This window comes from Anastrepha obliqua, chromosome 6 (assembly GCF_027943255.1).
Source record: "Anastrepha obliqua isolate idAnaObli1 chromosome 6, idAnaObli1_1.0, whole genome shotgun sequence".
Taxonomy (NCBI): domain Eukaryota; kingdom Metazoa; phylum Arthropoda; class Insecta; order Diptera; family Tephritidae; genus Anastrepha; species Anastrepha obliqua.
Genome location: NC_072897.1, coordinates 2,672,716 through 2,689,157, shown reverse-complemented (window position 1 = coordinate 2,689,157; position 16,442 = coordinate 2,672,716). Strand labels below are relative to the sequence as shown.

General features: G+C 39.5%; 1 protein-coding gene across 1 annotated transcript; it reads right to left on the bottom strand.

Annotated features, from left to right (window-relative positions):
* Positions 1 to 4,872: 4,872 nt before the first annotated feature.
* Positions 4,873 to 5,414, bottom strand: LOC129249870 (putative nuclease HARBI1). The gene is made up of 2 exons (XM_054889544.1): positions 5,295 to 5,414; positions 4,873 to 5,234 (listed from the first exon to the last, which is right to left on the bottom strand). The coding sequence occupies exons 1-2, from the start codon at positions 5,323 to 5,325 to the stop codon at positions 4,873 to 4,875; spliced, it is 393 nt and encodes a 130-aa protein (XP_054745519.1). The 5' UTR covers positions 5,326 to 5,414.
* Between the last annotated feature and the right edge of the window lie 11,028 nt (positions 5,415 to 16,442).

Genomic DNA, 16,442 nt, shown 5'->3' with positions numbered 1-16,442 from the left:
ACCCAGATCAATGATGCTAAAACTGTAATGGACATTCTAAAAAGATACCACGATGACCCTATAGAAGGCGGTCATTGCGGAATTTTCAGAACACTTATGAAAATTAAAAGACATTACTTCTGGAACAATATGTCAAAAGATGTTGCTAAGTATGTAAAAGCTTGCGAAAAATGCCAAAAAACCAAAATAACAAAGCATTTAAAAAGCCCAATGACTATAACACCAACACCTACAGGTACATTTGATACAGTTATTGTTGACACAATAGGCCCACTACCTACAACAATTAATGGCAATACTTATGCAGTCACAATAATATGCGACATGACAAAATATTTAGTCACGATACCCATCCAAGACAAAAACGCCAAGACAGTGGCGAAAGCAATATTTGAAAAGTTTATTCTTACCTACGGTCTAATGAAGACGTTCATTTCGGACATGGGTACAGAATACAAAAATTCAATACTAACAGAGCTATGTGAATTGCTAAAAATAGAGAAAATTAATTCAACTGCTTACCACCACCAAACACTAGGAGTAATAGAAAGATCACATAAAACTTTCAATCAATACGTAAGATCTTACATATCGATTGACAAAAACGACTGGGATGAGTGGCTACAATACTTCACATACTGTTTTAACACCACTCCTTCTACAGTACATGACTATTGTCCGTATGAATTAGTTTTTGGAAAAACACCAAACATGTTTCAGCAGTTCAAAAATGTAGACCAAATTACTCCATTATATAACATAGATAACTACGCTAGAGAAGTAAGATTTAGGCTAGAAGTAGCACATAAAAGAGCTCGCAATATGATAGACATAGCTAAAATTAAGCAAAAAAACATTTTATGATAAAAATAGTTTAGATCACAATTTTAGCATAGGCAATTTAGTTTTACTTAGGAATGAAGTGGCCCATAAACTGGAACCCCAATATTGTGGGCCTTATACCATTAAAGCAAAAGATGATAAAAATAATGTTACTATAGTCGATAAGTTATCTTTAAAAGAACAAATAGTTCACAAAAATAGGCTTAAGATTTATCAACAATAAGTAGTTTTAAAGACGCGTCTAAACTTAGAAAATTAATACAATATATACATATATATATAATTAAGATTACTCTTATGTACATATTTTATTTTAACAATTCAATGTAAAAGAATGTTCATACAAAAAAAAGTTGTATGAGCATTCTTCCGAAGAAGGGAGGTGTAGTATGACTATAAGTCGGATATGCCTTAACATTAATATTCATAAACATTTTGTTTTGGCTTTTATTTTATTGTCCACTTATGCATTCACTGTGCTGTGCCGTTTTAAATAGAGTATCATATTTCTTAAAAGGTTCATTACACTTGAAAGTAAACGCAAACATAGCTAACGTAATTATTTTATGCGCGGCGCGTGAATGCTAGAATCATATTACACAAGTAAACACCGAAAAATTGTTGTTGGCTTGCATTGATAAAAATTACTATAAAAACGCTTGTACTTAGTATGTAAGACACAAGAAAGAAAATAATCGTTCGCCAAGCTGGATGCCTAGCTTGGAACGACAAATAAATAAATATAGCAAACAAATAAATAATAAACTTTCTTTACATAACTATACATGACGTCGTACTTTGGGTCCGGAAACTGTTGTCCTTGAATACCGCCCCTATTGTATTGCAGGCAGATGGCGACTTATGAATCACCATTCAAAATTCCTAGTGAAAAAGTAGAGCCAGCGCGTGTGAGAGAGACAGTATATAAAAGATATACGCCCTCTCTCGCGCGCCCACATTCACGTAAGTCGGTCTCGCTCGCACTCACAGGAATGAAATTTTCCAAATTTTCCATGTGATGGGACCATCAGAATGGGCTGGCTCTACACATTTCATCAATTTATTGTATTGCCAATGTCGTGTAAAAAAGACAGCCGGTATAAAATATGTTGACTTGTGCTTCCATCAACGCACTTTCAACATGGGCTGGCAGTACTTTGGGACCATGAGAATGGGTGGCAACCATCGTTTCATTTTATACAGACCGTAAATGAAATTCTGTTAAAATTTCAAGTGGTATAAAATATGTTGAGTAAATGTTTTTTATTAACAATTTTAAAAAATAAAAACGCATAACTAAGACCGCTATTGAGCAGCCAGCCCGCCGGATATCGATTCTAGTATTAAAAAACTAGTCTCACACAAAATTTCAAGAAGTATAAAATATGTTGGGTTTTTTGGTCATGAGCTCTTATACTAAGTTTCCACCGCAGCCGGAGTTTGGGTTCTCTGCCGCTATCGTGTTCTTAGCGCAAACACGAAACAAAACACCTGTCAAATCCCATACAAAATTAAAACACAACTCCATACCTAAACCCACTTTTCAAAGCGTGTTTTGTTGGGTTTGCGTCTAATTTAATTATTAAGTGGTGGCAATGTTGCTCATTTTCCTCATTTATTATTGCATTCTTATCGAAACATGGCAACAATGATTGCAATTTGTCAATATGACATTTGATTGACGCACCTGCTATCCATTTGGTGAATCTTGCTCAAACGACTGTTATATATATCAAACAACAGGTAAAAAACCGAGTGTTAAGCGAATAGAGGCTACTGGTGATGCGCCAATTCCGCAATATGGACCGGGAATAGTTTTACACGAACATTATTTATATACGGTTGGGGGAACAACTGGCTATGATTACTCTTGTGAAGTGCATCGCTTAAATTTGCGCACACGAGCGTGGGAATGCGTATATATCTGTCGTCCAGATATACGCGAAGATCCAGAGGGTCGTTATCGTCACGAAGTTGCCTACGATGGGCAATACATATGGGGCATTCTTTCTGAACGTGAGACCCCCTGCCCCCAGAATAGATTTTGACGAAAAGAGGTCTATGAGGGCTTAAAATGTAGGTAATTATGTTTACTTTCGAAAGCAAAGTGGCAATTCTTGAAATTCAAAATGGCGGATCCAATATGGCGGATTCAATATGGCGCAATTTTGCAGTTCGTGCATCAGATTTATGCTATGAACTGATGATAAAAAATGTGATGAATAATCAGTGACCAATAAAAATAAATAATTAACTTGGAAATATGTAAAATTAAATCCAATGCAACAATTTTACTTAAAAATAAATAAAGAAAACACGAAATAGCATAAATCTGATGCACGAACTGCAAAATTGCGCCATATTGAATCCGCCATATTGGATCCGCCATTTTGAATTTCAAGAAGTGCCACTTTGCTTTCGAAAGTAAACATAATTACCTACATTTTAAGCCCTCATAGACCTCTTTTCGTCAAAATCTATTCTGGGGGCAGGGGGTCTCACGTTCAGAAAGAATGCCCCATATACATATGTGCTGGGTGGTGGTACATCGAATTTAGTGTATGATTTACAACGCATCCCTGCATTTAATTTAATTACAAACCGATGGGAATATTTCGTCACATTACCCGATCGAACATCACAAACAAATCTAACAATCGAGCGACAAAATTCCGGATATCCAAACCCACGAAAGTGCTTTTCCTGCGTACAGCACACAAAATCGAATGGTGAGGTCGAAGCATTCATTACGGGAGGCTTGCAGGTGCGTAATAATTAAATTTAGTATTATTAAATTATATTTGAAGTTGGATATCCCTTTTCCATTTGCAGGCCGATCAAGTATATTTTTCAGATATATGGAGATTAAATTTTACTACTAAGCAATGGACACTTATAAAAACAGCCTCTCTACCAAAAGCTTTGTACTTCCATGCCGCAGCGCACAGTCAAAATGGTTGTATGTACATATTCGGTGGTATTGAATATGATGAAAAACGTATACGACGGTGCAATGTGGATGACCATACCATTATTAAGTGAAATTTGCTGGGAGGCAGTGTTACATTACAGACCAAATCTCAAATTGAATGGCCACTCACAGCTGCTTAAAATGGGCATACCATTGCGCTTTGCACAGAGATTGTGGCATTCTTCAAAAGCCAAATGATTATACAATAAATGAAGAGATATATGGTATGGTATGTCATGTAACGAGCAATAAGAAGCGACAATTTTTATGTTTCATTCTAGACATAAAAGCATAATTATTGTTTGCTAACCATTTAGGAATGACATAGTTTCAAATGGAAGAAATGGAACCAAAAGAATAAACATAATAAAATAAGACATTAATAATTAGTAAAAATGAAAAAAGCTAATTAATATGAAAATAAGAGTAATTATTTTTATACGCTACATATGTGTACGAGCAGTTGTGGCGATTTTTTTTACAATATGGTTCATACACTGTCAATGGATGCTCAGATCACGAATTCTAGAAAATTGTATCATAAGAGTGGAAGCAGAATCAAGTGGCCAATCGGGCAACCAGATGAACACCAAATTTAAAAGGATAATAGTCTGCCGTCTGATTTAAAGTTCGTATCCATGAGCCTATGCATAATTAAATTCGCTTTTTCCAGATTAACGATATAAACAAATTATTTTCAATAAAGAAAAGATACCAAGTTTTTAAATCAAGGCGGCAGTAATGTGCTAAATAGGGATTGACCTCGAATGCCTGCAGTTTTTTTCTGCTTAAAAATTAATATGTGAAATGATATTTAAGTTTTAATGAATTGTGCCTTTTAAAGTTGCACTAAGTGCCTACTACTATCTTTTTTCAAAAAGGAATAAAATGTTATTTTATAAAACTATGTATTATAAATTTTATTGTTAAAAATTAATATGTGAAATGATATTTAAGTTTTAATGAATTGTGCCTTTTAAAGTTGCACTAAGTGCCTACCACTATCTTTTTTCAAAAATGAATAAAATGTTATTTTATAAAATTATGTATTACAAATTTTATTGTTCTGGTGAAAAGTTGTTTTTCAGATTTAAACCAATTCGACTCTTTGTAGGATATGGCTTCATTAAATGCTGAGAGAGACGAAAAGCAGAGTCCCCTATAATATGGACTGGTATTTTCGTGGATCCATACAGCAAGCTCAATTCATCAAGAAGTGCACAACTTTGCAACTCGCGCTTTAGCGATGATTTTTCAAAAATTCCGGAGTCGTTGCATCTTCCAGGACTGCCGCAATGTATATAAGCAAATCTATATTTTGCGTCTACCAAAGCCAATAGTACTACGGAATACCACCCTTTGTAGTTGTAGTAATCAATGGCTTCTTCCTTTCTTGGATGAATTTCAATATGACATCCATCTGTATAATAAAGATGCTTTTGATTAAACGTTATTTTTATCGCATTACTTATAAACCTACCTATTGCTCCAATACATTGTGGATAGCCCATTGCATTAAAATCTGCGACTCCATTCTCAATTTGCGCCCTTGTCAGTGGAAAATTTTTCAAATATATTGGAGCCAAAGATGTCCCAACTTCATTGCAAAACTCGATGAGTATTTTGCAAACAGTTCCTTTGCCTACTCCAAACAAATGTCCAATTGATCTGTATTCACTAGAAGATCCTAGTGCATACAGAGCAATTGCCACGCGCTTTTTTAGTGAAATCGGGTTTCGATAGTTCGTTTTTCTTTTGGCTATTTTTTCAAGTTTGCTGCACAATTTTTCAAAGCAGGATCTTTCCATCTACTTCCCAAAAGGTACTGGAATGTTCCTAAAATATACATGTACATTATACACAAATAATGTATCATAAATCTGTTTACCATACCAAAGACCATACACTTTGCGAACGCATTAAATTGGCAGCAACGCTTAAAATTATTTTATTTTCCCTTAACCTTTTTTTTAAATAATATGTGACCAACTCACTATCAATTATTTTAAAATAAAATGATAAAATCAACATAACAAATTGAATTTTATGCACCATTTTATAATTTTATCAATTTTTATAATTCTTATTTCACAATGTCAACAAAAGACAGTTCAAACACAGTTTCTCCCAAACTTTCGGTGGAAACAGTTGACAGTTCTCCCAAACACAACTCCTGCAAACACGGTGTTTGCTTTTGGTGGAAACGTAATATTAGACTACTTGTTTTGTGTCACATTCTTTGTGTGTATATGAGCAAAGGCTACGTAGGGCTATAGTTCCTCGTCTGTACAGTTTGTCACCCCAATTTACCCTTCCTCTTCTTTCCACCGACCGACCGTATCAACATGCCCATTTGCCACAGTATAGACAGATCATTGTGTCGAGTTATAAAGACGACCAATGATGGCTTTGCTCGTATACACAAAGAGTAAACGATGCAGAGTGCTGCGACTCAATATACAGTGAGTCAAAAAAGTATGGCACACTCGAAAAATCAAAGTTCTCATGGCTATAACTTTTTTTCTAATAAAAGTATAAAAAAATAGATAACGGTATTCTCTAAATGTGTTTATTTCTTAGGTATCTGAACAAAAAAAAATTCATATCGACATAGGTTTACATATAACCTTGAGAGGTAAAATAAGGCACAAATTCACATCAAAATAGTATTGGCACATTCTTTATGTTAGCTTATGCTTTGGCATTGTAACGGTAAACTCCCGTTATTTTCCCTCTAGCTTATTACTTATTCGTGCGTTTTAGGAATTGCCTACGATCCGTTTTGATCGCGATTTCAATGTACATAGACCAAAATGGCCCGTGGTGCTGAAATTTCTCTAGAGCTACGTCAAGTAATGATAAAACTGTATTTAGAAAAAAAAAATCCTATCGCGAAATTGGCAAACTTGTCGATAAACCAGCGTTCCGAACATCGTTATGCATTATTGCTGTATTGGCAAAATAGCTCCGGAGAGCAGATCTGGCCACCCAAATTAACCGAGCGACAGGAGCGAATTATGGTGTCCACGGTGGCACAAGATCTAAAAACTTCGGTTGTCAAATTCTGCGAGACTCCAAAAACTCATTTGAAATCAATTTCAACCTGTTCGGAATACACTATATAAGGCTGGGTATCATGGTCGTGTTCCTCGACACAATCCCTTCATTTCGCAAGTAAATAAGAAAAAAAGGCAACAATTTGCTAAACAGTATTTAAATAAGCCCGACGCTTCAAGAGAACAACCTGATTAAAACAGTTAAACACGGTGGAGGAAATGTGATGGCTGGGGGGTGTTTCGCGGCATCTGGTGTCGGAAAGCTCGTGTTCATAGATGAGATTATCGATAAGCATGTGTTTCACGACATTCTTAAAGAAAATTCAAGTCCAAGTGTCAAATAACTGGGCCTTAAGGGGACAACTTGGCAATTTCAACAAGATAATGACCAAAAACATTCGTTTTATCTTGTGGATGTGGTTGATATACCATTGCAAACAGCTTAAAATAAAGTACAGATACCACGATATTCCATGCGGAGCTCTTCGCCATAATGGAAACAGTGGAAATCATATGCAAAAGAGGGTTTGAGAAAGTAAAAATGAAAATAATTTCGAACACCCAATCTGTTCTCAAAGAATAGCTACACATTCAAGTCAAAAGTCCTAATAGAGTGTAACAATGCACTCAACACACTGGCTACTCATAATCAGGTCTTACTGATTTGGGTACCAGGACATAAGGGACACGAAGGAAACGAGAAGGCAGACGTTTATGTCAAAAAAGAGACAGGAAACCAAAAAATAGATCCAAACAAAAATCAGGGAACACTGGAACGGCACAAGTGGCCTTAATGACTCCAATAAGCTTTTGAACTTCAATGCCAACAGAGCGAAATCTGCTCTAACCCTAGATAAAGGGACTTTTGTGGAGCACTTACAGGTAACTTTGCCTTTAATAAATACTTTAACACAATAGGGTTATCTAGTAAAAGATCATGCAGTTTCTGCTGTGATGAAGAGGAGTCTATGGAGCACTTAATCACCAACTGTGAGGCATTACCCGAGCAACTATTACCATTGCCGAGATATATCTTCACGCATGGGATTATTCAGTTAATAAAAACATGCACGAAATATGTATTATAGACGTGAAGTTCGACTACTGCTTTTTTCTTTGGTGCAGTGTATCTATGTTTATATTGTATATATATAATATATTATATATATATATAATATATAATATAAATATAAAATATCTGCCGTTTGGAGTCGGCTTGAAACTGTAGGTCCCTCCATTTGTGGAACAACATCAAGACGCACACCGCAAATAGGAGGAGGAGCTCGGCTAAACACTCAAACAGGGTGTACGCGCCAATTATCTATACTAATATTATAAAGAGGAAAACTTTGTTTGTTTGTTTGTTTCTAACGAATAGGCTTAAAAACTACTGGACCGATTTTAAAAATTCTTTCACCATTCGAAAACTACATTATCCGCGAGTAACATGGATTACATTTTATTTTGGAAAAAAATAGGGTTCCGTAAGATATTTGGATTTTTCGGACACAAACTGAAAAAAATCTTATATATAAAATAAAGTCAACTTTTTGTGTGTGTTCGCTAACCGGCCGTGTCTGCACCGAATTAAACCAAACTTACACACATTGTTAAGAAGGTATTGAAGATGGTTTCCGTATAGTTTGGATACCTATTGGTGGATAGGGCTCGAGATATAGGTCAAAACGTGGACCCGGGTAACCTTTGGTTGTGTATGTACAATATGGATATCAAATGAAAGCTGTTGATAAGTGCTTTAATACGGGGTAATTTTCATACCTCTTGATGACTAGGGTCTGGAAATATATGCCAAAACGTGGACCCGCCGTGTCTTTGCACCGAATTAAACCAAACTTACACACATTGTTAAGGAGGTATTGAAGATGGTTTCCGTATAGTTTGGATACCTATTGGTAGATAGGGTCTCGAGATATAGGTCAAAACGTGGACCCGGGTAACCTTCAGATGTATATGTACAATATGGGTATCAAATGGAAGCTGTTGTTGAATGCTTTAGTTCAGAGTATTTTCATCCGCTCCGTGACTAGGGTCTCGAGATAGAGACCAAAACGTGGAGCCTAGAATGTGTTTGTACAATATGGATATCAAATTGAAGCTGTTGGTGAATGCCTTAGTACAGAGTATTTTTCATGCCGCTCCGTGACTGGGGTCTCGAGATATAGGTCAAAACGTGGACCCGGGTAACCTTTGGTTGTGTATGTACAATATGGATATCAAATGAAAGCTGTTGATAAGTGCTTTAATACGGGGTAATTTTCATACCTCTTGATGACTAGGGTCTGGAAATATATGCCAAAACGTGGACCCGCCGTGTCTTTGCACCGAATTAAACCAAACTTACACATTGTTAAGGAAGTATTGAAGATGGTTTCCGTATAGTTTGGATACCTATTGGTAGATAGGGTCTCGAGATATAGGTCAAAACGTGGACCCGGGTAACCTTCGGATGTATATGTACAATATGGGTATCAAATGGAAGCTGTTGTTGAATGCTTTAGTTCAGAGTATTTTCATCCGCTCCGTGACTAGGGTCTCGAGATAGAGACCAAAACGTGGAGCCTAGAATGTGTTTGTACAATATGGATATCAAATTGAAGCTGTTGGTGAATGCCTTAGTACAGAGTATTTTTCATGCCGCTCCGTGACTGGGGTCTCGAGATATAGGTCAAAACGTGGACCCGGGTAACCTTTGGTTGTGTATGTACAATATGGGTATCAAATGAAAGCTGTTGATAAGTGCTTTAATACGGGGTAATTTTCATACCTATTGATGACTAGGGTCTCGAAATATATGCCAAAACGTGGACCCGCCGTGTCTTTGCACCGAATTAAACCAAACTTACACACATTGTTAAGTAGGTATTGAAGATGATTTCCGTATAGTTTGAATACCTATTGGTAGATAGGATCTCGAGATATAGGTCAAAACGTGGACCCGGGTAACCTTCGGATGTGTATGTACAATATGGGTATCAAATGGAAACTGTTGGTGAATGCTTTAGTTCAGAGTATTTTTCATGCCGCTCCGTGACTAGGGTCTCGAGATAGAGACCAAAACGTGGAGCCTAGAATGTGTTTGTACAATATGGATATCAAATTGAAGCTGTTGGTGAATGCCTTAGTACAGAGTATTTTTCATGCCGCTACGTGACTGGGGTCTCGAGATATAGGTCAAAACGTGGACCCGGGTAACCTTTGGTTGTGTATGTACAATATGGGTATCACATGAAAGCTGTTGATAAGTGCTTTAATACGGGGTAATTTTCATACCTATTGATGACTAGGGTCTCGAAATATATGCCAAAACGTGGATCCGCCGTGTCTTTGCACCGAATTAAACCAAACTTACAACAAACAATGTGTCAATATTTCTTTCTGATTTGGATGCCATAAGGAAAAAAGTAAGTGCAACATGTAAAAATTGTTTGTGAATTTTTTTGGAGTGGATTTTGGAACAGTGAATAATTTCTTACGAAATTTGAGAATTTAATGTGAAATCCGAATGAAATTATGTGTTCGTGGAAAAAACAATTTTTTTCGTTTTTTTTTTTTTTTGAAAAATATAAATGGATCATGGTTAAAAAAGCTCCAATGCTTAATAAAACATATAAATTGAAACGAAAAATTCATGGATGATCAGGAAAAAAGACGATTGTTTCTTAGTTATTCATATGCGTTGATTTGAAATTTAAAAACAATCTTCTTTTTTCCTGATTTTCAATTTATATTTTATACACATCCGAAGGTTACCCGGGTCCACGTTTTGACCTATATCTCGAGCCCTATCCACCAATAGGTATCCAAACTATACGGAAACCATCTTCAATACCTTCTTAACAATGTGTATAAGTTTGGTTTAATTCGGTGCAGACACGGCCGGTTAGCGAACACACACAAAAAGTTGACTTTATTTTATATATAAGATTTTTTTCAGTTTGTGTCCGAAAAATCCAAATATCTTACGGAACCCTATTTTTTTCCAAAATAAAATGTAATCCATGTTACTCGCGGATAATGTAGTTTTCGAATGGTGAAAGAATTTTTAAAATCGGTCCAGTAGTTTTTGAGCCTATTCGTTAGAAACAAACAAACAAACAAACAAAGTTTTCCTCTTTATAATATTAGTATAGATAATTGGCGCGTACACCCTGTTTGAGTGTTTAGCCGAGCTCCTCCTCCTATTTGCGGTGTGCGTCTTGATGTTGTTCCACAAATGGAGGGACCTACAGTTTCAAGCCGACTCCAAACGGCAGATATTTTATGAGGAGCTCTTTCATGGTAGAACTACACTCGGAGGTTTGCCATTGCCTGCCGAGGGGCGACCGCTATTAAAAAAATGTTTTTCTTAATTTTGGTGTTTCGCCGAGATTCGAACCAACGTTCTCTCTGTGAATTCCGAATGGTAATCACACACCAACCCATTCGGCTACGGCGGCCGTCTTGTTGTGTTAATGCTGGTTCCTAAAGAAACGTAGTCTTTTAAAACCTCGAAATAATAACTGTCAACAGTGACGTGGGTGCCGATTCGCAAGTGCGCCGACTGTTTGTTTGATGACAGGAGGTACTTCGTTTTGTCCTCGTTCTCCACCAGACCCATTCGCTTTGCCTCTTTATCCAGTTTGGAGAAGGCAGAACTAACAGCGCGGTTGTTAAGACCGTTGATGTCAATATCATCGGCATACGCTAACAATTGTACGGTCTTATAAAATATTGTGCCTGAGCGATTAAGTTCTGCGGCTCGTACGATGCTCTCCAACATCTGGTTAAAGAAGTCACACGACAGGGAGTCACCCTGTCTGAAACCTCGTTTGGTATCAAACGGCTCGGAGAGGTCCTTCCCAATTCTGACGGCGCTGCTGGTGTTGAGCAACGTCATCTAGCATAGTCGGATTAGTTTTGTGGGGATACCGAATTCAGACATCGTAGCATACAAGTAACTCCTTTGCGTACTGTCGAATGCAGCTTTGAAATCGACGAAAAGATGGTGTGTGTCGATTCTCCTTTCATGGGTATTTTCCAAGATTTGGCGTATTGTGAATATTTGGTCCATGGTAGACTTTCCAGGTCTAAAGCCACACTGATAAGGTCCAATCAATTAGTTGACGGTGCACTTCAGCCTTTCGCACAATACGCTCGCTAGAACCTTATTGGCGATATAATATAATAGAAGACTAATTCCTCGGTAATTGGCACAGATTGAAGGATCACCCTTTGTACGGATTGGGCAGATCACACTTAAATTCCAATCGGCAGGCATGTTTTCATCCGACCATATTTTGCATAGGAGCTAATGCATGCACCTTACCAGATCCTCGTCGCCATGTTTGAATAGCAAAGCCGGCAGTCCGTCGGCGCCCGCGGCTTTGTTGTTCTTTAGCCGCGTTATCGCTATTCTCACCTCGTCATGGTCGGGTAGCGGAACGTCAATTCCGCCGTCGACGATTGGGGTATCGGGATCTTCACATTCTCTGTGACATGCCCAGCTATCACTGTTTAACAGGTTCGAGAAATGTTCCCTCCATAATTTAAGATTGCTCTGTACGTCACTCACCAGATCGCCGTCTTTGTTCTTACAGGAAAACGCCCAGGTCTTAAAACCTTCTGTAAGCCGCCGAACTTTCTGATAGAATTTTCGGGCGTTGTTCCTGTTGGCCAGCATCTCCAGCTCCTCGCACTCATGTATTTTGGCCTCTCGTTTCTTCTTTCGGATAATGCATCTCTTTTCCTTTTTTAGCTCTCTGTAGCGATCCCACATGGCTCGCGTTGCGCCCGATCGTAGCGTGGCTCTATAGGCAGCATCTTTTCTTTCTGCGGCAGCATGACATTCCTCGGCGTACCAATTGTGTTTTCGGGCTCGGCGGAGCCGGAGATTAATTTACCACGAAGAGGGCAGCTTCATATAGGAATTGGGTATCCACCTATCCGGGGAACGGCGGAATGGGTGGCCACCCAAGTACTATGTGGAGAGTACCGTACCGACAACCTGGAAGTAGGTATAAAATGCATTTCTTTTTCGTAATGTGGAAGCTAACAAAGGATATTTCTGCACGAGGTAACCCACTTTCGGGAAATCATCCCGTCGAGCAATCGATGGCTCGTGCATCGGATGTGCAGGCCCGAACCTCACAACCCCCTATGACCGGAACTGACACACAGGGTTCCGGAGGAAGCGCACTACTAGTGGTGAAACATGGCACATTGTCTATGCCAATGGAGAGCCGAGTGAGTCTGAGCGATACACCGTCACCGAAACGATCCGAAGCAACTGAACAAGATGTGGAGGATGTGGAGATGGCGGACAATCTCTCAGTAGACTCAGATGGATCTCTGGTACCGAGCAAGTCTTTGACAACGGTCAAACCTGTTGCGAATCAAGTAAGTACCGGTAAAAAGATTGAAGTTTTTGGAGATTCGAACGCAGGTGTTGGTCTATCCGCAAGGTAGATGAAACGAAGATAACAGAAGGCGAAGAAAGCCGAAACATTAACTAAGGTTACTTACTTACAAGCTCCGTCAACTTCGACACCTGTAATGGAAACGGGAAAGCGTGGCAGAACAGAGGATTCCTCTGTAACGTTGCACTTTTCCGGAAACGAAACGGAGTCTGTGCCAACGACCGGGAAGAGGAGAAAGGCAAAGAAGAGGAAAGTCGAGAGACGGAGTTCGGAAATGCCTGAATCCTCGACCCAATCCAAGGCAGGCAAGACTTTGCCGGGCAAGGCAAAACTAAGGGACCTCAAATGTCGAATGACACTCTTCCGTCAACGTCTGGCGAATCAATCGCTAAAATGGCAGCAAAGGCAATGACAGTGGAGATACATACCGACAAACAAGACGGTCTACTGTCCAAAGGGCAACAAGACTATCTTGACAGCTATCTTTTGAAAGCTATAGGGGAGTCGAAAGACGCGCCGACTTTCGAGGGTAAAAGCGTGGGGGACGGCATCGTAAAGGTGCACTGTTCCAATGCTTTTCCCCGAGAATGGCTGGAAAAGGAGATAGCAAAATTTCCAGCCTGCGAAAACAGCAAAGTTCATTCTTGTTGAGAGTAGCAAAGAAAGGCTGGTACGAGCGAGTGTCTGGATTCCGAGTCCTTCCTGTAGTTCAGCAGAACTCCTCACACGCATCCGCAAAGATCTTGACACGACTCTCTGGAGAGTATACTCGTGCACCAGGCAGAAATCCGCTACCATTTCGGAGGCGGGTTCCCACCTGGTACTGGGTATCGATCTTGGGTCCCTCAAGGTGCTGAAATCGAAGTACGGGTGCCGTCCGCACCTACATCTGGGGCGAATCCATTTCCGTGTCCAGGATAAGGTGGAGGACAAAGCGTAAATATACTCAGTCTCATGACTGCAGTAATATTTACACAGATAAATCTGCAGCATAGCAAAGCGTCTACAGCTCTCCTGTGCCGTAGGCATACAAAACTGCAAACAAACCCACACATAATACTTATACAAGAACCATGGGTATGTCACAAGCGTACCTGTGGTCTAGGTGCTATGTAAAAAGGAGGAGACAGGCTCATTGAGGCCCTGAAAAGGATCTTCACAGCCTGTCTTGCATTTGGTTATATACCATCCCAATGGCGACGCGTAAGAGTAGTATTATGTCCGAAACCAGGAAAAGATGACTATTCCCTAGCAAAAAGTTTTAGACCAATCAGTTTGACATCGTTCGTGTTGAAAAGTCTGGAACGAGTGGTGGAGAAACATATTCCAGTGAGGGTATAGCCGAGAAGTCCACTAAGTAGAAATCAACACGCTTACTAAAGTGGAAAATCATGTGAATCAGCCTTACACGATCTTGTTAGCAAGAAAGCTGACGAATACACAATGGGCGTGTTCCTGGACATTGAGGGGGCTTTTGATATTGCCCCTTTCGGCTCGATATGTTCTTGCTCTCTGAGCGGCTGTTAACCGCGGGTGAAAGCAGTCAGTCACAGTCTGGGCCAAACAAGGATGTTCTCAAGGGGGTGTTCTTTATCCGCTGCTGTGGTGCTTCGTCGTAGACTCTCTACTAGCGAAGATGTAGGAACTCGGTTTTCATGTCCAAGCATATGCGGACGATGTCTGTGCGCTAACATCGGATAAATCCTTAAGGATGCTTTGCACGAAAGTGCAGAGGATTCTAGACAAAATCGATGACTGGGACAAGGTCTTTCCCTTAATCCGAACAAAACAACCATAGTCTTGTTTACGAGAAAACGGAAATTGAATGGATTCAGTCTTCCAAAACTGAAAGGTTTGACACTTGGTCTTACCGATGAAGTTAAATATCTAGGAGTAATATTGGATAAGAAGCTGACTTGGGAGACACACGTTTCACTCAAGATGAATCGCGCATTAAGGATTTTTCAGCAATGCCGTAGAGCCTTTGGTAAAACCTGGGTTCGGAAACCTGCTGTGGTTCTATGGACATACACAGCACTTATCAGATCAATCATCACTTACGCTTCTGTGGTCTGGTGGCGACGGAGCATGGTTAAGTCCACAATCCGGGAACTATACAGGCTACAAAGAAGTGTATGTTTATGCATCTTGGGTGCTATGAGTACAATCTCTGGTGATGCCCTAAATGCTATGCTTGATTTGCTCCCCCTGGATCTTAAGATACAACAGGAGGCAATAAAAGCAATGTGTATACTCCATAAATATGATTTCTGGCACGAAGACGAAACTTCGGGACACAGAGAAATTTTTAAGTTGCTATCTGAGCAGTATCCACTGTTTTTTGCACCTAAAGACGACCTGATACCCCCAGTTTGATTTGGAAGGAAATTTGATGTCAGATTTCCACTGCGTGAACAATAGAGCAATCCAGAATGCGTGCAGGGCGGTTTGACGGATATTTTTTTTACCGATGGGTCCAAGAATGAAATAGGGTCTGTAGCCGGATGGTACTTAAACGATAGTAATAAGTGTCACTATGCTATGGGGGAAATGGCAATAGTTTTTCAAACAGAAGTTTTTGCCATCCTGAAAGTAGCCGAATGGATAATCGAGATGAGATGGAGCGGGAAACAGATTGGAGTTTTCAGTTACAATCAGGCTGCACTGAAGGCCCTGGAGGGTGCGAAGCAAACCTCAAAGATTGTTCAAGAATGTAACAAGAAGCTTAATTCTGTCGCGAGACAAAACAGGCTTGTACTTATATGGGTTGCAGGACACTCGCGTGTTCAAGGAAACGAAATTGCCGATGAATTGGCCAACCGTGGATCAGCGGTACCGCCTCAAGGGCCAGAGCCAATAATCGGAATCAGTTCCGCAGGAATCATGAATTGGATCAGCGAGTATGTAGGCAATCTACATAAAAAGCGATGGTCCGGTCTAGAACGCTGCAGAACTGCAAAGTGTTTTGTGACAAGCCCGAAGAGAAAACTGTCAAACATTCTACTAAAACTTAGAAGGAAAGACGTTCGGTTGATGGTCGGTATCATTACAGGACACAACCCATGTAGTCAGCATATGATCATTGAGGACCCAATGTGGGGTGTCCTGCCTTTGCTAGAGCACGACTACGAGTATTGGGTTCCGATATCATGAGAA